Source organism: Pelobates fuscus, chromosome 7, assembly GCF_036172605.1.
Source record: "Pelobates fuscus isolate aPelFus1 chromosome 7, aPelFus1.pri, whole genome shotgun sequence".
NCBI lineage: Eukaryota > Metazoa > Chordata > Amphibia > Anura > Pelobatidae > Pelobates > Pelobates fuscus.
In genome coordinates, this window is record NC_086323.1 from 242,466 (window position 1) to 267,526 (window position 25,061).

General features: G+C 45.2%; 1 protein-coding gene across 4 annotated transcripts in view; it reads left to right on the plus strand.

The window, feature by feature from the left end:
• Positions 1 to 25,061, plus strand: part of COL24A1 (collagen type XXIV alpha 1 chain) — an 808,926-nt gene that overhangs the window by 180,099 nt on the left and 603,766 nt on the right. For 3 of the 4 annotated variants that reach the window (XM_063427613.1, XM_063427615.1, XM_063427616.1), the window contains exons 4-5: positions 2,679 to 2,732; positions 11,054 to 11,107. In XM_063427613.1, coding sequence (XP_063283683.1) covers positions 2,679 to 2,732; positions 11,054 to 11,107 — 108 coding nt within the window. The remainder of the gene's footprint in view (positions 1 to 2,678; positions 2,733 to 11,053; positions 11,108 to 25,061) is intronic. The other variant, XM_063427614.1, reaches the window with a different exon arrangement.

The window sequence follows — 25,061 nt, forward strand, 5'->3', positions numbered from 1 at the left end:
ACAAAACACAGTTTTATACAAATCCCCATGCAAGGGTTTCCATAATGACATTCCAGGGGTTTTCCCATGGTGAACCTTCTGGAAAACTGGAAGTTTCCCAGAATCCTTTTCTGTACTAGAGAGAACTACGCAAGAGCAAGCTTTTAATTCAATTATCTCTCAGTGCAGAAAATGACACAATATTTGTAAAACCTAATAATTCGTATAATATGTATCAGAACTCCAGGGGAGTCACACATGACTCCCCTGTGTGGTCTTCCATTACGTAGTTTCTTCGAATTCACGAACAATATGTCCATGTTCTGTTCGTGAAGTCAAACTAGACGAATTAACATAGTCTTTACACAATGAAGTGGCTAGTTTTGCCACACGGAGTTTATGTTGTTTTGTATGCTTAAATCTTCCTGTAACAGATCGCCTGGCACCCCGACTGGGTACCTCCGTTTGATGGATGCTCCTATTGCTTACCGAGGGCTCCAAGCACTCCACTAGACACCATAACCACCGCAGACCCCACAAACCACCGCAGCTTGGTTGGGGTCTTGCCATCTTTCTCCTACTCTGGGCCTAAGACCAGGGACCAGCTTCCAGTAGGTAGACCTCTCCTAAATCCAGAGAGCAGGAACAGGAACAAGCGCTTACTCTGGGGAGTATAGTGATTATAGCAATCCCCAGAGAGTAGGTAGTTCTCCAATCCCTCAAACATGAGCCGAAACTTCATGAAGGGTAGAACAAGTCTGTTTAATGAGCACAAAGTCATTTCTTTTATACACATTTTCCCCACAAGGTTACCACCCACTTGGACCTTGTGGAGCACAGGACACAAAGGACAACAGCCAATCAACACAGTATTTCACAGTTAGACATTCCCAGCTAATGTACACAAACCCTCCCCTCTACCTGTGATACAATTACAAAACACAATGGACTAACTCAATTACCACAGGCAGAAAATATCAAGTTTTACACAAAGTCCAGAAACACCCCAAAACAACAACATATCCCCACAAATTATACATTACTGGATAGTCCTGATCTAGATGAACAACATATCCAAAAATCACCCAGATCAGAGCAGGGGTTCAAAAGGTTTATGGAAGTCACATTTGACCGACCGCAAGCATGCCCAAAACAGTTCCACAGATTTAGGCTGTGCCGCCAGGTCTATCTTCTCCTCTATCCTGGAGATAATTGGCTTAAGTGGCTGTGGTAACCTAATTATCTCCAGTAACAGGAAATATCTCTAAGTCAAAAACTGTTACAAAAACCACATAAAAATACATAATTCATAATACAATGTTTAACCTATATGTCCAACATATCCCCAGATAGTTTGGATCTGAGCGCTCAATATGTCCAATGCTAAAAGTGCCCTATAGTACAAGGAAGGGTGAGGTCAGAAAATAGCAAGGGCTGATGGGATAGGAGGGACAAAGCAGTCAGTTTAATCTGGTCTGGCAGTGTCCCTGCTGGAGAAACAATAGGACAGGAAAAAGGGGAGGGGAAGAGGCACATTTTCCCATGGATTTATAGGGGCAGAAAAAGTGTTTTAAAATCCAAATGTCCAAATAAAGCTTTTAAAGAGCAATACATCCCAGGGCAAAAGGCTGGCAAGCAGGCCTCTCCAAATCCCAGTAACGAAGGTGCTTTTGTCACACTACCTATCCTCCGAAATACACAAGTATGTCCCTTCTAGGCCCCAAAGACCCACGTCTAGCCTCTGTCCGTACTCCCACCTCTGATGCTTTAAGAATTCTCCAGGGCTGCACCTTTTTCTGTGGAACTCCCTTTACTTTTCTGTTAGACTTTCACCCAGTCTCCATTCCTTAAAAAAATAATTGAAAACTTGCTTCTTCAAGAAAGCGGATTAATTAAACTGTTAACAGCTTTTCATTCACTTAAAAATATAACACAATCAGACTTTCCTGGCTTTTCTTATAAAAGAGATTTATTCTTCTTGCTTCACAAATACAAAGTTAGTATTTACAATGTCATGTATGTTAAATAGGTCAACAGCTGATGGTACACGCTGGACATTCAGAGTGCGAAGACACTCTACTTTGATGTCCTGTGTCTCAGAGTCTGTCTCAGTGTTTTCAACTGAATTACACAGAATACATTCTACATATATACCACCAAAATGGCTGTGTAAGCATTACAAAGTCAATGATATTGATACAATATGCTTGTTGGCAATTCTAATAACCCTATTAGGTCTTCCCATGTTCCATGGACACTCAGAAATAGAAAAGAGCTTGCAACACTTATTGTCATCTGTGCATGTCACTCAATATCAACCACACCTCAGTGTGAAATGCATGTAAAAAACAATTCCAAAATATAGAATATTTTACCATGAGAAAGTAAAGGAAGACCATAACATGTTAAAGACACTGATCTCAGACTGTGGCTCCCCAAATGTTGCTGTATAACAATGCCCACGATTCTCTGGCCTTCTATTGTGTTCAAAGAATTTGTGGAGTTGCAGTATGTGATCCCTGCTTTAGGGAGTCCGATAAACATCCTATATGGAAGGAGGGAGCCACAGCTTTGAGGTTTTACAAATTCTACTTACAACACCCCAGGTTTTCATAAAGTATGAATATTTTACGATGGAACTGTTTAATGTATTAGTTAATGAAGGTATATACATGTTTTTTTTTTTTTTTTCTTTTAAGGGCCCACAAGGACCTCCAGGATTACCAGGTCCTCCAGGAAAACGAGGTCCAAGGGTAAGTAACTAGATTGTGAATTTCGAAACTAACACTATTTTGTCTATAAAGTCTGTTTTATGGTAACATTATCAGTCTCTTTTTACTGTAATCTTCCTTCTTCACGCATCTGAAAATCCCCAGAAATCATCGAATTCCAACTTGTCTACATCTCATTTATCCAGCTTGTAATGGCTCAGGTTTTTCTCCACCATGTGGTAATTCAGGAAACATTTGTTTCTCTTTGGCTTCCCCACTCGATCCCTCCTGATGTTTATGTTACCATGGATTATCATTTCTATCTGCCATGTTAAGAAATCTGCTACCTTCAGAATCCTGTCCCTAATTTCCTGTTCCAGGCACTTGCAATGGTCTCTCGTCCAACACCCTCGGTAATTCTTCCTCCTCCATCATACACTTTTATATTAGTCTCTTTCCCCTATTTGATCATCACTCACAATCACACAACACCCAGCTCTTCTCACATCCGTGAAGAAATACACGGATAACCATTTAAGAAGTAAATCAAGTTTTACTTCTTTTCAAACTCTTTTTATTGAACAGTATTTTGAAAAACACATATGGCGGACCACCACGGATTCCCTTTCTCAGTGTGAAGTAGCTCTATCCACCGTTGTGATTATAGTTGGTATAGCCCCCCCCCCATACATTAGCCAAGACTAAATGTTGGGAGTAGATCTGTTTTGTTAGGCCAAAAGATAATTTATACACAGACTCCCAGCATGGGGTCTCCATACAAAACAACATAAACTCCTCCCAAGCGTCTCTATGTCTGGGAGATAATGGAGTCCAAAGTTTGATAATTCAATTATCTCTCAGTTACAGGAATACATACAATTTATTCACAAAACACCCCAAAACCCCAATAAATCCACATAGGAACCCCACATATCCTATATCCCTGGATAGCCCGGTACTTAGTGCCCAAGTTGTCGAAATAGCGCTCAGATCCGTTCGGTGTAGGAGAATCGCCAACGGTGTAAATTTAACCGGCCGGCCAAGAGGTTCCAGCATGAAAGGGTCCATGGCCGGTCAGTATTCGGGAGCTCCTTTTGAAAATGACCGAAAGTTCCCCATGGCTCTTAGGTAACAAATGTTCCTCTCAGGTTACCAAGTCTTTTTCCAAAAGAGCGCTCTCCTGGCTTGTAAGCGAAGTAGGCAGCGGTACAAGTACCCTGGTATTCGTGAATTGTAGCATCCCAATATAGTTCCATGCACTCGATGACCAAGTACCACTGCCTGTGTTCGGCAGACAAGATGGCCACCATTCTTGAAGAGCACGTGTGTTCAATCATACGAATGTTGACCTCCCAAGGAGAGCACTTGAATTAACAACCTTATTTTAAGTTAATGAGCCAAGGGGTGGTCTGGGTCTCAGGAGTATAAAAAGTGTAACACGAATATCCGTTCGGGAAATGAACAGGGAGTACAGATACGAATGGGGAAGGAAGTAATACAAGTGATGGTGTATTCCTTCACAACACGTTTCACATTAATTTGGTATATAAAGAAAGTAACACTTAACAATATAAACATAAGTAGAATGAAGAAGGTAAGGTAAAAAAAAAAAAAAAAAAAAAAAGGAATAAAAAAAAAAAAAAAGGGAGGGGAAGGGTACTACCCAAATTCATAATAATAAAAGAGTGGATTTGTTCCTGTCTAAATATAATACACAGAGTAATATAACCAATTGTATGTCTAAATATATTGTATATCAATATATAACAGGGCGCGTAGAATTGTCTACAGGAAACTGCAAATTGACCTTTTGAGGTGAGGGGTGCCGCAACGCCAGTTCATACCTCTTTGTTATTGAGCAATATAATCAGTGCTTCCTTAATTGATGGTAATGTAGTAGACTTCCAATAACAAGGTATGATCGAAGTATCTGCAATAAGAATGTGGCCCAACATCTTATTTACTGGATGTCTTAGGGAGATATTTGAATAAACTCACCTCTGGAGAGAACGGTATATAATTTTGTAGTGATTTTCTATATGTTGATCCCTTTGAGACGTGTAGTGAATGTAAGCCATTCTTCCAGGTCCCATTGAAGACCTAAATCTTTTTTCCAGGCTAGAATATAGTCTGGTTTTGCATATTAAACTGGAAAAAAAAGAATAACATAAGGAGATCGTATATTTTTGATTTGGGAGGAATAAATCCCATTATACAGCGTTACGGAATTTGCTGGCGCTATATAAATAATAAAATAATAATATTAAATAACTTTTTTTCAAGGTTTGAGTTTTGTAATTTTTCACATTTGTGATCAGGATTGGTGATGTCAAATTGCTCTTGTGGTTGCAGAGTATCAGGGACCCAACTACCGCCCAAATTATACTTAATTTTTAATCTTTCAAATGACATTAGTGAATCATTGTTTAAAAAACTATCAACATTGTTTATGAATTTGGAGTACCAATCAGTCAAATCTATTTGTGAATAATAATGATTTAGGATAGGAAGGGGCATAAAGTTTTAAACAATACATCCCAAGCTTTTAATGAGATTTTTGTTGATGGAAACATTGTAGATATTTTAGGTCTTTTAGAAATAGGGAGCCAAATTAATTACTTAGTAGAGTATGGGTGGAATTTATCTGTTTCCACCTCTAATCATCTTGGTTTATGTGAATTGGCAGCATAATAGTATTTTTTTTTTAAATCAGGCACCCCCTGGCCTCCCTAACTCTTCAATTTCTGTAGAACTACAAACTTAACTCTGCACTTTCTGTTCTTCCAAATAAATCCAAGAAGATCTGAATGTATCTTCTTAAAAAAGGCAAGGGAACAGTTAGGGGGGGCTCTTATAAAATCGAGGAGTTTAGAGAGAATATATATATTTTGACAGAAGCTATACTCCCGAACCAGAATAACTCAAGTTCAGACCATCTTACCAACTCTTTTTAACGTTCTCTTTAAATGAATGCATGCTTGACAGGTTCTTGGTCAAATTAATTCCTAAATCAGAAAGAAAATACTTTAACCAATCAAACTGGTATCCCTCCATCAATGTTTCCAACACAGGCCTTGGAATATGAAATAATAATGCTTGAGTTTTAAGAGAATTTATTTTATAATACAATATTTTTCCGAATTCATGTAAAATGTCCATCAATGGGCCCAAGATGATGCTGGGTCTCTAAGAGATAAAATAACATCATCAGCGAATATGCCCACCTTCACCATCACACCATCACCTATTTTAATTCCCTCAATTTCGTTCGTCCTGCATATGGCCTAAGCCAGGGGTTCCACAGCTAAAATAAACAATAATGGTGACAATGGACACCCCTGTTTGGTACTATTAGACAACAGGAACATATCAGAAACAAAGCCTGATGCATATACGTCCACCGATGGTCTGCAGTACAGTGCGAAAACCGCATTAATAAAAGAGGAAGGCAAGTTCACCCTGACCATTACTTCTCTCAGATAGCCTCAGTGTATTTTATTGAACGCCTTCTTAGCATTCGAAGATAGGAGAAGAGAAAGCGTCTGATCAATTTTAATTTGGTGAGATGAATAAATCTTCTGGTGTTACTTACCTGAAGTTCCTCAGATTTCTCTTCTACTACTTTCCATTATCAGTAGTGGAGGCAGTGGACCCCAGGTAAGAATTGGGAGGGAGGTGAGGCTCCGGGGCTCCTCTGGCACCATAATTACTGAAGCTAGTTGTAGTGGTTACTTTCATCTGTCTAGATTTAAAGCATTTTTTCTATATTAAGGTGCTTGTTTTGCCATCAATAAAATTGATGCTTTCATCACTTGCTGCTCAAGACAACCAAGATAAATATATATACATAGACTGACTTTCTAAACAGGGACACTTGGGAGGTATGCAATTCTGTCTTTGAACTCTGTGAGATAGAAGTGCACATATCCCTAATGCAAGTGGTTCTTGCACCTGTTTAAATTAGCTGACAGTTTAGTTTTCTCTTTAAAATGATATGCCAGTCTGTCCTAGCACAGCTACAGAAAATGATGCCTATGTCTTTCATCCCCATGCACAGTGGTGTATCTTGGATTTGTGCTGCCCTAGGCACGACTAAATTCAGGCACCACCCGAATCTAAATTTGCCCCACCACTTCGTGTCAAGGCCACTTTTTTGAATGACAGACGCATGCCCTCATTGACACATGCACTGACGTACACTCACTGACAGATACATAGTTATTGGCGCACGCATACAGTCATTGGCACGCACACTGTTTAAACAACCCACACTTTCAATGACAGACACATACACACACTGACACGAACATCCTCACTAATTTGACAGACACACACATTCACTCACAAACACACCGACAGTACTGGGTAGTCATTAGCTATCTGTAAGAGCAGATTATTACTGTAACCTGGTATAGTAGATAAGGGGTGCTGATGATGCATGCCTGGGATAATTCAAAAACCCCAGTAAGGCAGTTGAGAGGAGATGGGGGGGAGGAGAAAATTAATGTCCCTGATTAAAAAAAGATTAAGGGAGTATGTACTCCGGCTGCAGCGGGCAGATCCCGCAAGAATGGGGTATATGAACAGAATAGGGTGCAGTGGGGCAGATTGTGGTATATGGGCAGGTTGAAGGGCAGTAAAGCAGATGTGCAGATTTGGGGGCAGAATAGTAGATGGGGCAGTAGAGTAGATGGGGGTAGCTGGGGAAGATTAGGAAGCAGTAGAGTAGGTGGGGGGTAGCTGGGGCAGATTTGGGGGCAGTGGAGTAGATGGGGGGTAGCTGGGGCAGATTAGGAAGCAGTAGAGTAGGTGGGGGGTAGCTGGGGCAGATTAGGGGGCAGTGGAGTAGATGGGGGGTAGCTCACCAAGTAGCAGGTCTGTTTGGTTCTCTCCAGCGCAGCTCTGTCCTCCGCGCTCAGGGTACATCCCATGACTGCTCGAGGGGTCCCGGAACCGGCAAGAGCGGGCAGGGAGGGGGTCCTTGTCCCAGCAGCGGATGTTCCCGGTGGGGAGGTGTCTGTGCACTGGGTGACTGTGCAGGTGGTCTTTCTATCCGTCGGTGTCTCTATCTGTCTCAAGGGAGCTGAGCACTTCCTGCTCCCTCATGCACCGCCGGGGCCGGAGTGATGTCATATTCCGGCTCCTGGCGCGTGAGGGAGCAGGAAGTACTCAGAGTATTGCGCTCCCTTGACCCCCCGTCTAAGCTTTGAGTCAGCTAAATGCCTCGGGAGGATCCAAGGGTGGCCGGCCGGCAACCTCTTGGCCTCCCCAAGACATGAGGCAAACACGGCACTTGACTAAGCACTTAGGGCGGCATTTTTTTGCCGCCCCCCTGAAAGTGCCACCCCCATGAGAGTGCCACCCTAGGCAAATGCCTTGTTTGCCTCGCCCTGCCCATGCACCATGCACACGGGGCACCATGCACCATGCACACGTGGCACCATGGGACCTCGTACAGATGTACAGGTACTTGTAGTGTACACAGATCATTTTGAGGTGATGTAAAGCCACAGCGGTTAATATGTGTTATAGTGACCTCAGATCCTCCTCCCTTCCTCCCATTCATCCACCACCTTACATGGGCCGGCCTGGGGGCGCTACGTTTCTCCCTTTACATATCTTCTTTTGGCAACTGTAACGGAACCGCTGGCACCCCGACCGGGTACCCTCCGCTGACGGATGCTCCTAGTGCTTTCCGAGGTCTCCAAGCACTCCACCAGACACCATAATCACTGTAGACTCCCACGAACCGCCGCAGCTTGGTTGGGGTCTCGCCACGCTACCCACTCTGGACCCACGACCAGGGTCTAGCTTCCAGTAGATGGACCTCTCCGAATTCCAGAGCGCAGGAACAGGAACCAGCTCTTAGCAGAGCTCAGCGATTATACCCTGGGGAGTATAGTGATTATAGCAATCCCCAGAGTGTAGTTCTCCAATCCCCCCAAACATGAGCCGAAACTTCATGAAGGTACAAGATGATCTGAGGTGCTAGCACACCCAGTCTGCTTTTATTTCCATCTTACACATAAAAGACCGCCCACAGGGGCGGGGTAAAACAGCCAATAGCATAACGGTTACAACCCACAAGTTCCCTCCCCTCAGATAACCAGTTAACATAATTATTACAGCCAGGGAAAATACAGTTTTTATACATGTGCTATAACTTTAAAACCGTACATCCAATCTTCCCAAAAAAACATATATTTAGAATCAGCACACTTTAAACATACACCCTTCCAAAATTCAGCCAAATCCCTCCAGCGGATCAAAAGTTAGCTGGAGGTCCCTTTATGACCGACCGCAAGCACGTTTTCCTGCCCAAAACAGTTCCATAGATTTGGGCTGTGCGGCCGGTCAATTTCATGCGAAAAACGGGACTTAGTCTCTGGAGCTGCAAGTTCAGTATGGAAGAAGGTAAGGGTCAGCGGTGTTCGGTAAAATGTGTAGCCGATTTTAGTTCCACAGAATCTTTAGCATACACCGCTGACCGCATTCGACTGAACAAAGATGGCCGCCGCCACGTGCAATTAACCGGCAGTAACCTCACAGCCTGGGAGGTAAATTGCCTGCACACTTTAACTTCTGGGTGGTCCGCCTGTGTGGTACTTGGTTCAGTAAGCCCTATTTACTGAACCAAGTGTGGGAAAGCCAGGAACAAGTTATTTTACAGGTCTGGGGACATAGTCTTAAAGGGGCATTGTTCAGCAAAGTCACAATATGTCCCCAGACGGTTCTTAAAGGGCCATACACACCAATAAAAGTCCATACGTTTTCAGGGGCCATAGTCTTAAAGGGTATTGTTACCCAAAGTCTCAATATGTCCCCAGACAGTTCTTAAAGGGCCAGCAGCAGTACAATAAAATACCATTCACTGTGCTTAAAGGGCCAGCAGTCGCACAATACAATACAATATGCCCAAATATAGTTCTCTAAACGTACCAATTTTCAAGGGGCCATAGTCAGCAGGTAGGAGGCGGGCAAACAGGCTTCTCCAATGCCCAGTGGCGAGGTTGGTTTCGTCACAGCAACCTTCCAAACTCTTGGATTTTCTAGATTCTGCTGATACACAGAACTATCTGTCCTGAGTATTTTTCCTTCTTTGAATCCCCTTTTAGTTTTTTAGGTTGAGAGTGTGCATATATTTAAAAAAAAAATATGCGTACAAAATGTCAAATTCTTCTCAAAAGATAGATTCTGTCTCTTGAAAATCCCTGCTGACTTATAAATTAACACCCCACAGGCCCTAGACAGGTTATTAGTTTCTTTATTACTCATTTCTAAAGCGCCAACATATTCTGCAGCACTGTACAATTAGGGTAAGATGCACATCAAAACCTTTCCTTCCTGTCCAATCTACTTATCTTGTAACTGCTTGATTAATTATTGTCCTGTTCCACACTTCACTTTGTAAAAGCCCTCTTTGTAAGTTATTTAAGGACACTTGCTTTGTCTTAGTGTGATGTGTCATTGATTGACATTTAGCTTTGTCTATTTAAAATGAGAGTGCCGCAGGTAAAAGGGTGCACGTATAATCACTGCGTTATCCAAGTCTGCACCTTCAATGTGTCAGTGTAAATAGAACTGATTACTAAAACACAGGGGCTATTGCCCTCGATGCTATGGGGGCTTTACCCAGAATGCTTTTGTGTACTGTTGGCTTTACCCAGGCTTCTGCACTCATATAAAATTACTTTGAGCTTTACCCAGGGTTCTGCTCTAGTTTAATATTACTTTGAGCTTTACCCAGGGTTCTGCTCTAGTTTAATATTACTTTGAGCTTTACCCAGGGTTCTGCTCTAGTTTAATATTACTTTGAGCTTTACCCAGGGTGCTTGGCTAGTATAACGTTGCTTTGGGCTTTACCCAGGTTGCTTGGCTAGTATAATGTTACTGTGGGCTTTACCCAGAATGCTGTGTCTCCAGTGACAGTCAGTATGGGATCCGTGTGTGTCTCCAGTGACAGTTAGTGTGGGATCAGTGTGTGTCTCCAGTGACAGTCAGTGCAGTATCAGTGTGTGTCTCCAGTGACAGTCATTGTGTGTCTCCAGTGACAGTCATTGTGTGTCTCCAGTGACAGTCAGTGCAGTATCAGTGTGTCTCCCGTGACAATCAGTGTGGGATAAGTGTGTGTCTCCAGTGACAGTCAGTGCAGTATCAGTATGTCTCCCGTGACAGTCAGTGTGGGATCAGTGTTGTGTCTCCAGTGACAGTCAGTGCGGGATCAGTGTTGTGTCTCCAGTGACTGTCTGTGTGAGATTAGTGTGTGTCTCCAGTGAGTTTCTGAATGTTTAGATTCATATGCTTTTAAAAAATAAATGTATCTGCATTAAAATAATCCTTTATTTATTTATTTTTTTCTTTAGGGAACAGTTGGTCCTCATGGGAAGCCTGGTTTACCTGGTCAACCTGGCCCAAAGGTAAGTAATTTTAACAACTTTAACATGAGAGCAGGTGCTAATTAGGACGCTGATAAATAACAGATAAGGCTAGAGAGACGTGATTAATAAAATTATGTCAGTGGATTCTCTGTGACTGCAAAGAGATGACATGAACACTATAAAGGAAATTATGAGATGTTACTTTGTGTCTCCAGCCATTCTCAGTGGAGATACAGCTCACTATGACTTTCAAAAGCTGAAATTATTTTGTTTCTAAATCATGAGTATTAATGGAACACTCCAGACACCATAACAAATTCATCTAAATAACGTTGTTATTGTGCCAGCAGGTCCTTGGGCACACTCTTACCGTCCACTTCTGAAATTTCAGTTCCAGGAATTGCAGAGTGCCACCGGGCAGGGGCGCTGCTGATTGGCTAAGAGTGTTCAGCTGACACTTTCAGGCAATCGTGACTAGCCATTCACAAAACTGGCTTGCAAAAAGTTGCTCTTAGCCAATCAGCAGCGCCCCTGCCCGGTGGCACTCTGCAATTCTTGGAACTGAAATTTCAGAAGTCGGACGCCGCACTGGGGGAAGTTGAGATCGGCGCTAAAGGCAACTTCGATGTTAAACTGTTAAAACTCTCACATCACCCCCCTCCCTCTCACATCACCCCCCTCCCTCTCACATCACCCCCATCCCTCTCACATCACCCCCATCCCTCTCACATCACCCCCTCCCTCTCACCATCACCTCCCTCCCTCTCACATCACCCCCATCCCTCTCACCATCACCCCCATCCCTCTCACCATCACCCCCATCCCTCTCACCATCACCCCCATCCCTCTCACCATCACCCCCATCCCTCTCACCATCACCTCCCTCCCTCTCACCATCACCCCCCCTCCCTCTCACCATCACCCCCCCTCCCTCTCACCATCACCTCCCTCCCTCTCACCATCACCTCCCTCCCTCTCACCATCACCTCCCTCCCTCTCACCATCACCCCCCTCCCTCTCACCATCACCCCCCCCCCATACACACAACACACTTCAATCAGCTACCCCATACACATAGGGTCCCAGATAAAAACGAAAACATGCTCACAGAGACATACAGTCACAAGGATACTCTCTGTCAGACACACTCTCAGGCACATACACAGGTAAACTGTGCATCAATGTGTGTATGCGACAGTGTGCATGTATTGCAACTATTTTTTTTTTCACTTTTTTGTTAGTGGGGCCTCATGTTTGAGTTTCGCCTAAGGCCTCACAGAGTCTAGAGCCGCCTCTGCTGTCTGTGTTCCTCCTCGGTTAGTCAGTCACCCAAGTGGACTTCATCTATGGACCCTGCCTGAGCTCCATCCTCCAGGAGTGGGTGCACAGATGGCGGCTACATCCTCTGTCCGCTTTAGCAAGTTAACATGTCTAACCCCGGGACCCGAGCTAGGATTTATCACATAGGTAGTGTCACACTTTTGCTCCACTACCCGGTATAGGCCCTGCCAGGCAGCCTGCAGCCTGTCGTGTCGGACAATGCTCTGACAGGTCTCGCGAGATACATGGCGTAAGTAATGGCCACCGGACCACCAGGGAGCCTACCGGACCACCAGGCACTCCATACTGGACCACCAGGGAATAAATCAAGGTATGTCTCCCCCCCAGCTCTTTCTCACATCACCCCCCCTCAGCATCACCCCCCTCCACCAGCCCCCTCCCTTAGTATCACCCCCTTCACCACCCTCAGCATCACCCCCCTCCCTGAACCCCCTCCCTCAGTATCACCCCTCTCCTCACCATCACCCACCTCTCTCAAAATCAGCCCCCCTCACCATCACCCCCCTCCCTCTCACATCACCCCCCCCTCACATCACCCCATCTCTCCCGCGCTTCGTTCGTCGTCTGTGTGGAGTTCGCCCCTGTTACAAAATGCCTTTTGTAACTGTTCCTTTCAATGACAAATTGCCCTGCTTCCCTGGATTATGGAGGAGCTTATGTGCCAGCCTCCTCCCCCATGACTATGGACCGGGTGTGTATGGCCCTTTAAGACAGTCGGTGGGCATATTGGGGCTTAGTGACTTTTATGGAACTGGTGCTGGCATCACATTTTTGGGACATAGAGAAAAATTGTGACAATCCCCCTTTAAGACGGTGTCCCCAGACTTGTTTTGGAAACTGCCCCTTTAAGCATGTGTCCCCAGACTTGGTTAAAACCCTTTGTTCCTGGCTATTTTCCACGTGGTTCAGTAAATGGGGCTTACTGAACCAAGTACCACATAGGCGGACCACCCAAAAGTGGAAGTGTGCAGGCAATTTACCTCCCAGGCTGGGAGCCTGCTGTAGGTAAATTGCCGACCGCTGGGTGGCCGCAGTTCGTGCAAACCAACACGTGACGGCGGCCATCTTTGTTCATTCGAAGGAGGTCAGCGGTATGTGTAGCCAAATCCATGGAACTGAAATCGGCTACACATTTAGACGAACACCACTGACCCCTACCTTCTCCTACACTAAGTTTGAAGCCGCAGAGACTAAGTCCTGAACTCACTGCTATACTAAGCTAAATGCACGAACGGCCTCATGCATAAAATAGACCGACCGCACAGCCCAAATCTATGGAACTGTTTTGGGCAGGAAAATGTGCTTGCGGTCGGTCATAAAGGAAGTGTGCTGATTCTGAATATGTAATTTTTATGAAGATTGGACGCATATTTTTAAAGTTACAGTTTATGTATAAAAAGTGTATTTTTCCTGCCTGTGATAATTATGTTAACCCATTGTTTACCATAATTATATCACAGGAAGAGGGGATGATTTGTGTGTTATTGATGGGTGTGTTTTTACTGTATGTTACTTGTTTATTGGTTGTTCTGCAAAACCCTGTGGGCGGTCCTGTATGTGTAAGACCTCCATAAAAGAAGGCCCTTTGGTGCCAATTAAACAGAATGACTTGACCCTCTAACTAAGCCTTGACTCATGTTTGTAGGGGACAGCTATAATCACTACAGGGATTGCTATGCTCTTCATACTCCCTTAGCCACTGAGCTCTTGTAAGAGCTCTTGTTCCTGATCCTGCTTCGCTCTACAGAAGGAAGAGGTTCACCTACTGGAACCTGGCGCCTGGTCGTAGGTCCAGGGTGGATAGCAGACGGCGAGATCCTAGCCCAGCAGCGGCGGTTTGTGGAGTCTGCATTGCTTATAGTGTCTACGGTGCTGATGGTTCTTTGGTGAGTCCTTTCTACGGTCCAACTTCCAGCCAGCCTGGAGGCAACCGTAACAGCCCCATTCTTCTGAGCCAAGACACAGGCTTGGAACTCGGAGAAGATCTTGGACATGATTTCCACGGAGGGGGTATCTTTGTAGTATGTCAGGTGCCAGGTCACTTCCTTGTGAATGACCTCCATTTTGTCCTCTGGCTGGGGTACAGTTGCCCTCCTGCTTTGCCGATCGTCCTCCATGAGGGCAGCAATCAGCTCAGCCTTGGTACGAGTGCTGGCTGATTGCCCTCTGGCTTCCAGCAAATCTTGTAATGTTAGCCTCTTTAAATTCGTATAGTCCATGGTTCTGTTCGGCTCACGAATGCTGGTTCCATATGGCTGGGAAGTGCGATCCCGCCACTTGCCACTAGTTGTAGCTAACCCAAATGGTTAGGAGGGGTTTACCACACAAACAAGCAAAGACACATCCCAAGTTCCTCCCTGGGGTCCCAGCGCAGGAAGGGACTTTGCTCCTTTTGTCCCCAAAGCCCACTGATAAACCCACAGGTTTTCCCACACCAACCACCAGGGGTCTTTTTTCAAACAAAATACAGGCAAACGCCACCAGAGGGAGCATTCGTGGATTGTTTCCCAACTTGTTCATCTCCTGAACGAGGACCTCCCTGGTGCCCTGTGACGAGAGCAATCTTGCCACATTGCATTGGAAAAGCCTGGTTGCCCGCCTGCTGCCTTTGGACTATGGACTGGCAGTTAAACGGTTAATTTTACTGTGCAGAAAGGTTTATTCATGCCTTTCTGCACAGCCATTCGGTAAATTCTGTATACTGCACGAACCGCCTTCTGTTAGCCTCCCCAGAGCTGTTAATTGGCCACCCAGAAGCTAGCGTGTGCCTTTAATCTACCTCCCTGAAGCCGCGGTTAACCGCAGCTTAATTGACTGTTACTGGGTGGCCGCGATTACACTTCGCGGCTGCTAGGGGGCGGTGTTATGGAGCTCCCCGGCCAGCCAGCGGTGCTCAGCCCGGAATCAGTGCACTAAAAGCGGACACTTTTACGTGCAGGCACCGCTGAGCCTCCAGCCCCCTGGTTCCTATTCGTGCGATTTAGCCGAACACCGGTTAATTTGGTAGTTTGTATATGTGAATTGGTTAACCCAGATAGCTATGCCATGGAGCCAATTCGTGTAATTAAAGACTCTGGCTCCATGGCAATTGAACTGTGTGAATAGGATCTGAGCGCTATTCGGTAGTTTTGTGCGCTCAGATCCCAGCTATCTGGGGATATGTGACATGTCTGTGTTTTATGTATAAAATTTAATATTATATGTTTTAATGTATTTTCCTGTATTTGTGTCCCCACGTGTATAATGGAGTTTGCCTCTGTCCTGGGAGATAATTTAATTACTTCTCAATTATCTCCAGGATAGAGGGAGGGAAATTAGGATGCATTGTGGGGATGTTGTACTTCTGTGTGTCTGAAATGTGATACATGTCTGTCTGTGTTACAGTCTTCCATCTGGTCCCCTAGGGGAGTGTCCACCAAGTGGGAGACCTGCATAAATACTGGGCAGGTAGCCCTGAATAAACCAGAATCCTATTTTACCCTCAAGACGGAGCTTGGTCTCGTTTGTGGGGGGAATTATTACTTGGAAAGCGCATTTAGTTTATTTTAGCCGTGAAAGGAGTTCGGCTGATTTTATGTTGGTGAGTTGCCACATTCCCTTACACTCGGTTCGGGAGTTTGGCGGTCGGCTGTGCAAAGCCTGCATTTCTACCAAAGGGGATTATCGGCTAAACGGCGGTTTCACCTATTTAAGCGGTGAGTGTCTTAACATGCCCCATTAGAACATTCACACCAATTAATCAGAACGTTCGCACTCGCAACATAGGTGTGAAATCGCAAGTGAAGGAATTAATGTGTGTTTCCCTGGGTGGCTGCCATTCATATAGACGAACACCAGCCAGGGGGAGCATTCATACCCCGAAAGGACACGTTTTCCATGTCTGGGTTTCACACCAGGACCTCGCAAATGGAGACCGCATATTTTTTTTAAGGGGAGTGGCAAAATGCATCTTTGCCTGTGTAGCCAAAAATCCTTGCACCGGCCTGGCACTCCGTATACTGATTATATTATAGGTATACGAGATTGGTGGCATGAAAGGATTAAATAAGTGGGTTACAATGATTTCCCAGGGTGAAAGGATATCGGGCTAGTGAGCTGTGCAACCGGGTTGCCATCCTGTCCCGTGTTTTAATTGTAAGTCAATGTAAGTTCATATTGAGAAGATGACATAAATAAAATAGCCCTCAAATGAAAACATTAGTTGTAAGAAAGCGTTTGTGCTTCTATTTGACACACATGTTCATTGCAACGGCTGAAACACATCCAGTTGAAGGGCAGCGCTTTGAAGACAAGTAATTGCGTTGTTTGGGTACTGGAGAAAAACACACACCATATGCTATTAATCTTAACCCGTGCCGGCATGTGTTAAACATATGGAATGAGAAGCTCAGTTAAAAGGTCCACAACAAGAAGGGTTTTTTGAGTACACATCGAGGGGAACAAGAACATGTAATTTCAGTGTAAAAAGTGAAAATGAAAACAGCCCTTATCATATAGTGTACAATAAAATACTACCATTTTACTTGGTTTTCACATAGATAGATCTCAAACGTTACCGACTTTAGTTCTGGATTATTCGGATATATCACTGTGGTATTGATTTGCCTTCTAACATTGGGCCTTGAGCTGAACATGAGAAAGTTCCCTTTTATCATTAAAATAGCATATCATTAAATATTTTATTTCAGTTAATATTATTTGTATTTACTGTTTATTAATAAAACACCACCAGTTACAATTGGCAAGGGAATTATTGGAAACAGTGAGTAGAAGAGCTTACATTAGCTGGTGAATTTGACTATTTAACGGTGTATCGTGACTGTACTCATATCCCAGTCTTAGTTTGCATACTGTCATGGGATGATTAAAAACGCTTGCTTTAAGTTTATTTCTAAAGAAAAAAACATAAGATGTAATTTTTGATGATTATAAGTTCAGCCTGCTGTGAGCACAGCTATGTTTGGACGGCTAGGATAGCCTGAGGTTTTGTGGTTTTTATCTCTGATTGCAAAGTGTGCAACAGACAACAGGAATAAAAGTCTGGAATTAATTTCAAACCTTCTTTAATCCCTACTACAGGCCTGCTTGATAAGTTTGGATTTTGTCCACACATATTTTTTTAAGATCGGTGCATTATAAAATCTGTTTTGATTTCAGATACATATGTGGCGTATGTGTATGTACGTTCGATTTTCCAAACTGATTCCCACAGGACTTGGTTATTTATGTTGACTACAATTGGCCAGGTCAGTCCAAATGAAAGGACAATCCCTGGGCTGTCCTGTGATTGGCCACATATTCTCAGCGCTGATTGCTCTACGGTCCGCACACATGTGGATTGTAAGAAACCATTCATTCTAATAATGCATTAAAGGTTTAGTCCAGGCGTCGTGTCCACTCCAGTTATTTGAAGTGATCATGGTGCCAGGATTCTGTATGTGCAGTGTTTCACTATAAACACTTCATCACTGGCAGCGTCACTGTGGCCAGCCCAGAACTAGTGTTTTATTTCTATGCGCAGACTTGTATTCATTACCTGAGAGCGGTTAGCTGACTCACTTAGAGTGCATGAATGGCCGTTGGAATCTAACTGCAGATGGCATAGAGGATGCTCGCCTTCCGTTAGGGACCCAGGCAACACGGCAAACCACTGCAAATCTGAGTACTGGGGCCTCCCCCGACGTTATTATTATTAAATTAGGGCTCTGCCGTGGGGGCACAGTTGAGACACAGGGAAAGAAAACTCTGCTTTATTTATTTAATTGTTGTCCCACTGTGGGAGAACAGGGTGGAAAGTAGTGGTGGAACTACTGCTAGTGCAGCGGCACCAGGGCCCACACGCCTCGGGGACCCATACACTAAGGGTCACTTGATGGGTAATGTTGCTAAACAGGGGCAGTGTCGACTATGCTGGGAGGAATCCATGTTCGTCCCTCCCCAGGCAGGTCTCATTCAAGGACTGGTCTGTGCTTAAGCCCTTTGGCAGCGTGACCCTTTAATGTTGGCAAAGAATGCTGTGAGGAAGCATTGAGCACATGGTTGCAAAAAGACATAAAATACAATAAAATACACAAGGTTACATTTACTACATAAAATAAAGACATGCAACATATCCCCAGATAGCTTAGGTCTGAGCGCATATTATTGAATGGCGCTCAGACCACACACATACAGTTCAATTGCCATGGAGCTGAAGTCTTTCCCATAGTCTTTCATTATATGAATGGGCTCCATGGCATAGCTATCTGGGGGTATCACCGCTCACACAGGGCAAGTACCGAATGACCCCACTGTATTTAAAGGGCCAGAATGAGTGACATGCACTCTGTTAGGGCCGCATACGGTTTTTAAAGGGCCCAATCTCCCAGGGCCATAGTCCAAAGGCAGCAGGCGGGCAACCAGGCTTCTCCAATGCAATGTGGCGAGATTGCTCTCGTCACAGTCCCCTTTTGGGAGGTGAATGGATTCCCTTTGTGGAAGGCCTCCCAAATGGGGAGCGGGCACAATAAATGAAAGAATGGGGAAAACACACGCAATGTAAAGACAGGCAATTCATGGACGGGCAGTGGGTCCGCCACAACGTGATCTGGATGGAGTTGTTGAGGATCTTCCCTCCAGAGCAGCAGATTACAACAAAGGGAGTGGAGGTTATTGACCTCCCTCCTCAGTGGCTGTTCCCAATAAAGGAAGTGGAGGTAGTTGGCCTCCCTCTCCAGTGGCAGAGTACAACCTCAGCAGAAGCACTTGCATCGGGACAGATGACCACCAACCTCTGCCCCAACCGTTACCTTAAATAATTGTATCTCAATCTCTAAATGGAACTTTAATCACATACAGGAGGCTCTTGCAGGGTCTAGCAAGCTATTAACATAGAAAGGGATAAGAAAATCTTAATTAAATAGAACTTGCAATAAAGAAAGCCTAAATAGGGCTCTCTTTACAGGAAGTGTTTATGGAAGGCTGTGCAAGTCACATGCAGGGAGGTGTCACTACGGTTCATAAACAAAGTGATTTAACTCATAAATGGCAGAGGATTGAGCAGTGAGGCTGCAGGGGCATGTTCTATACACCAAAACTGCTTCATTAAGCTAAAGTTGTTCAGGTGACTATAGTGTCCCTTTAAGCACAGGGAGAACAGCCTTCTATTGGTGCTAGAGCCTGAGGAGTACATCATTCCCCCGACAGAAGAGCTTGCAGTTGTAGACAGTGTAGCGGCACTCTGCCCTGCTCTCAGTGGTGCAGGACCCTCAAGCATCGACTAACAAAGTTGCAGCCATTACTCCAGCATAAGAGCATTGCAGGTGTCTGCCTATGAACACCTGAGGATATTGGTCCTGGAGGTGTGGATGGGGAGTGGTCTCCACACCTGGATCACATAAATGCTGGACAGTTGGCCCAGATCCCCAACCCCATTTCAGAGGGGCCCCGGCTACCCTGCCTTCTTTTCAGTTGCTAAGAGGACTCCAGGGAGAAGGGGCAGTGGACACTTTTCCCAAGTGGTAGATATATGCTTCTAGAGAGGCAGAGGTCGGCTGGGTGAGTCCTGCTCTTGCACGGGCAATTTGTTTGGGCTACCGATTTGGTGATTGCCTTGGTGGACTAGATGTACTGACTAACTTCAGCGTCAACCTGTCTGGGATCTCCTTCTGAAGGGGGGAGAAACGTGACATGAACTAGCCTGGGCTGGAGGATAACAGATTTGCTATAGGAGTGTGTGGGCGTCAAAGTGGCCCCCTGATAGTGGGGTCATATGGGGGAGGTTGGAGTTTGAGAGGGGGGGGGGGGGCATGGCAGATTCATGGGTAACTCCCTTTCTTGTCTTTCAATTCCCCACTTATGTCTAAGTCACCATGTGCTTATTAGGGTCACAGTCCATGACCAAGAAGCTCAGTCTGACCTGCCCAAACCAGACTTCCATGGACTCTGAAATTCATTAGGAAATGTTTATTTTTTATGAATAAATACTTTAGTATTTGTTTGTGTTGAATTAGCATTGCAACCAGAGAAACAGGGTGTGTGTGGGCTCAGGGGAGGAGGGTACTTGGGGAGTGGGTTGCTTGTGTTCTGCCCTAGGCTACTGTAACCCTGGTCATGTCATTGTAAAGGAGGCATTTAGTCATTTAGTGATAAATATTCAATAACGTCAGAGTAACATGGTATTGTGATACTGAGATCAGTGAATTTCTACCCCCAGGGTTGTGGGGGGAGGAGAGGAGCTGGGAGGATTCATGTGCCCCAGTTTTACAGGAATACTGTGACCTAACACATTCCTCTATCCGTTATGCCTTAAGGCAGTTTGAGGAGTCTAGCTCGGAAACTGTCAGGTTTTAATTTATTGATGTGAGCTGGTATATTCTCCTGCTTATGTGATAATTTAAACCCTCAATATCCCATGTTAAGAAACGGGGGCTGTTCTAGTAAGATGACCTGAGGGGAGTCTATGTAAGTAGTTGAAACATTTACTCCATATTAGAAAACAAGTGTTTTTGTTAAATATAATTGAGAGAGAATATGGCCAACAATAGGACACTAAATTTGTAGTTTCAGTGATCTAACTCTAGGCCAGATGAAAGGTGTTATCAGAAATAGCAGAAAATGACATTCCAAAACTGTCAAAAAAGCACCTGTTCCCACCATTTATGATGGAAGTCCATGAAGATGGTGCACATATTGGGATACTTGTGGTACCTTTTAGTGGGGATGGGACAAGTAGGCACCTGAGTTAGGTTGTGTATGGCAGAGCAGATAGAGTAGTACCTGTAGAAGCCTGATGTTCTAAGCCACAGAGAGGGTAAATAAATAGGCTGGAATAGCCTGAATAACACCCATGGTATTAATTAATTAATATATGAGACAGACCAACAAGTAGTGCTATCCCGAGAGAAGATATTTGACTTATTAGTAAAAGTATATGGACCAGAGAGGATTCTGATAGTATGAGTGGTGAAGCACAGGGCTTGACAAAGTTGCTTGGAATCTAGGAGCCAGCATGGCTTAGGGCTGCCCCCAGGATTACCTATGTATGGTTCTACACAACTTAAAAGGGCAACGTTCGGTGGAAACGTTCCCACGAACAAGTTGAAAAAGCTTCAGGGTAAGACTCTTGAATATGTTCGGTAGTTTGTTTGGTTTTTAAACTACTGAACTAGACCGAACGCAAGCCCTGATTCTCTGGAACTGTTTTGGGCAGGAGCCTCGTGTGCGATCGGTCAAATTATGACTTCCATGGAAATCCCAAACCCCTGAACCGATCTGGGTGATTTATACTGCTATACTGCTCTTTGAAGCCGAGCCTTGGGGTGGTCCCTGTTCTTCCCTACTTGCTGGCAAACATCACATGTCTGGCAGTACTGTCCCAGGCCAGAAAAAGTTTGTGTCACCCTATAAGAGGCCCGGCGTATGCCTAGAAGCTGGTGCTTCTGTGCTGGGGTCTCTTTTACTCGATATAGTCTGCCCTGATCCCAGGTAAATCTTTCCCTCTCTAGCCCCCCTGTTCTGTGTCTTCCCGCTAAATCCCTTCCTTCAGCTGATCAGGAACCATTTAAAATACAAAGAGACCCATGTAACGGATCACCTGGCACCCGACTGGATCCACCAAAAGATGCTCCGAGCACTCCACTTGACACCATAAGCACTGCAGACCCCACGTACCGCCGCAGCTTGGTTGGGGTCTCACCATCTCCTACCCACCCTGGACCTACGACAAGGCTCCAGGTTCCAGTGGGTGAACCTCTCTTTCCACAGAGAGCGAAGCAGGAACAGGAACAAGCTCTTAGAAGAGCTTAGTGATTATAGCAAAGGAGTATGAAGAGCATAGAAATCCCTTGTAGCAGATCCCCCCTAATAAAAGACAGGACTCTAGATTCAGGGGGAAGTGGAAAGGTTTAATGATACAGCTTTTATACAATATTTCCCCACAAGGTTACCGCCCACGTGGTTTTTACATTTGAACACTCCCAGTTACTGTACACAAACCCTCCCCTCTGCCTGTGATACAATTAACAAACACAATGGACTAACTCAATTACTACAGGCAGAAAACATAAACTTTTACCCAAAACACAGAAAACACCCCAAAACACCATGCATCCCCACAAATACACCCCGGGATAGCCCTCATTTGGGTGAACAACATATCCAAAAATCACCCAGATCAGAGCAGGGGTTCAAAAGTTTTATGGAAGTCACATTTGACCGACCGCAAGCATGGCTTTCATGCCCCAAATAGTTCCACAGATTTAGGCTGTGCAGCCGGTCTATGTCCAATGTTAAAAGTGCCCTATAGTACAAGGAAGGGTGGGGTCAGACAATAGCAAGAGCTGATGAAAGATTGAGGAGGGACAAAGCAGCCAGTTTAAACTGGTCTGGCAGTGTCCCTGGGACAATGCCCTGCTGGAGAACAATAGGACAGGAAAAAGGGCAAGTGGAAGAGGCACAGCAGGTCCCTCCAAAAACTCATGGCAAACTCCCTAAAAAAGGGGAGTTTGTCACAACCCATTTCCCCCCAGTAACTGGACGAGACACAGTTCTAGAGTTACAACTCTGGTAATCTTTATTGAAAACAGGCTTCTTTTATGCACAGTACAAATTCCTCAGTCCCAGGCTGATGGGGGATGGCTTACAGCAGATAACCATCTTCCTCTCTGGGAGATACCAACTGGACAATAGATACACACATTAAAAAAGCCGACTCAAGGCCCCAGAGTCCCCGCTGGGGCTCACGCCTCTCTCCGATGGCTGCCTCCACTGCTCTTTGGGCAGCTACGAGCCTGGCCTTGCAGCCCCAGGTGACGGGAACAGTGATTATGGCTCCTTTAGGAGTAGGTTAGGGTGATCCTGACCACCAGTACCCCAGAATATATCCCCACCAACATCAGGTACCCATCCCTGGAGTCCTATTGCGAAGCCCCCGCAAGGGAAGCGTCCCTGTTCGGGATCCGAATGCTCACCCTGGTGGTCACCCAGGGGAATGTGCCCATGGCGGCCACACAGGGGAGCGCTCATTAATCACTTCCCCAGCGGTTTCACACCTATGTTGCAAGTGCGAACGTTCTGATTAATTGGTGGGAAAGTTCTAATGGAGCACCGGGGTGTTCCTCATGTTCCCATGCACCCCCCACGGTCAAAAGGCATATTACACTAATAAAATAAAAGTACATGAGGAAACACACATTTTATAAAAGCGAATCTACGAATAAAGAAGAGGGCAATTCATGGACAGCCAGCGGTCCCGCCACACCTGTGTTCTATTTTTCTGAAGTGTGGGGTCTTCCCTCACTTCCCTCCTAAACTCCTCCCGGGTATCCCTTGACAACTTGGCTATTTCAACTGTTGGGGTAGGGGAATCTTCTCTTACCTGGATCTCCTCAGAACGCGAGCTAGCCTACGCAGTCCGGGCTTGCAGTTGTGTGGTGACTGGATGAGCTTCTGCAGGGCAACGGGTAACATAAGCTGAAGTAAGAGGTCTAAGTAGACACGGGTAGTGGGTAACCTGTAGATAGCCACGCCGGCTACCCGAAAGACAACAGATTGTCCAGTCTGTTCGGTGTCCCGAACCAAATGTCGCTGCACCAAAGTCAAGGTAGCTCCCATATCCCCAAGTCCACGAGCCGTCTGACCATTCACTAGGACCAGTTGCTGATGTTGTTGCCAGTTGTCCATGGTGGCTTCTTGAACTGGATACACTTCATGTAGAACCCCCCAGAATTCCTACGATATACTATTGGAAGAACTCCAGGGGTGTGATCTTTCAGCCTCTAGGCAGGGAGCTATGGCCCTGGGTGCTGTAGGGCTAGAACTGTTCCAGGATGGTAATGGAGGTTTCAGCGGACAGTTGCTCCTAACGTGCCCCACTTGCTGGCACCGGAAACATCAGGGCCCTGCCTTGGCTGGTGGAGTATGGCGACCTTGTGGTCCATGGTAGGTATTTTGTGGCTGAGTCAGCGCAGCGGAAACAGCCTCTGTTCGGGGCATTGGTCTCACAAGGCCCCTTTTGGTTTTCCTGGTGTCGGTATATTCATCAGCCAACCGAGCGGTTTCGGGGAGGGTACGGGGTTGTCTATCTCGGATCCATTCCCGGAGGTCGGTATTAATTACATTAGAATTTTTTTAATAAGTATAAGTTGTAGTATATCCTCAATCAACACAACTTGCCATCTGGATACCCAGTGAGAGGCAGCTCGGTGGAGACGGCATGCCAACTCGCTTTTCCTCAATTCCCTGAACCTCCTGCAGTGGGCTTTAGGGGTGACTGCATAGTGGGTCAGCAGGGCTTTTACTCGGTCATAATTGTAAATCTCTCCATCTGGTATGGCCCAAAAAGCTTTTTCTGGATAGTTTCCCAGCAAGAATCGGCACCCAGTCTTCTTCTGACACCTTGTGTAGGGCGAACTGCTGCTCAAAATCTGCAAGGTACCCATAAATGTCAGTCTCCTGGAACAATTTAAATTATGTTAAGGGTATCTCTTTCTTTTCTGGCTGTGGGGAAATGTTCTCAGCTATAGGGTTATGCTGTATTTTGCTGTAGTTAATAATCCCTCTTCACTCGAGCCTCTGCATCTGCATCTGCCAATTATCTTTAGGATCACTTCGGCAGGGGGGTTTGGCCAGAACAAGGCCAAATGAGCCAGAACGTCCCGCATCTGTTCGTTTT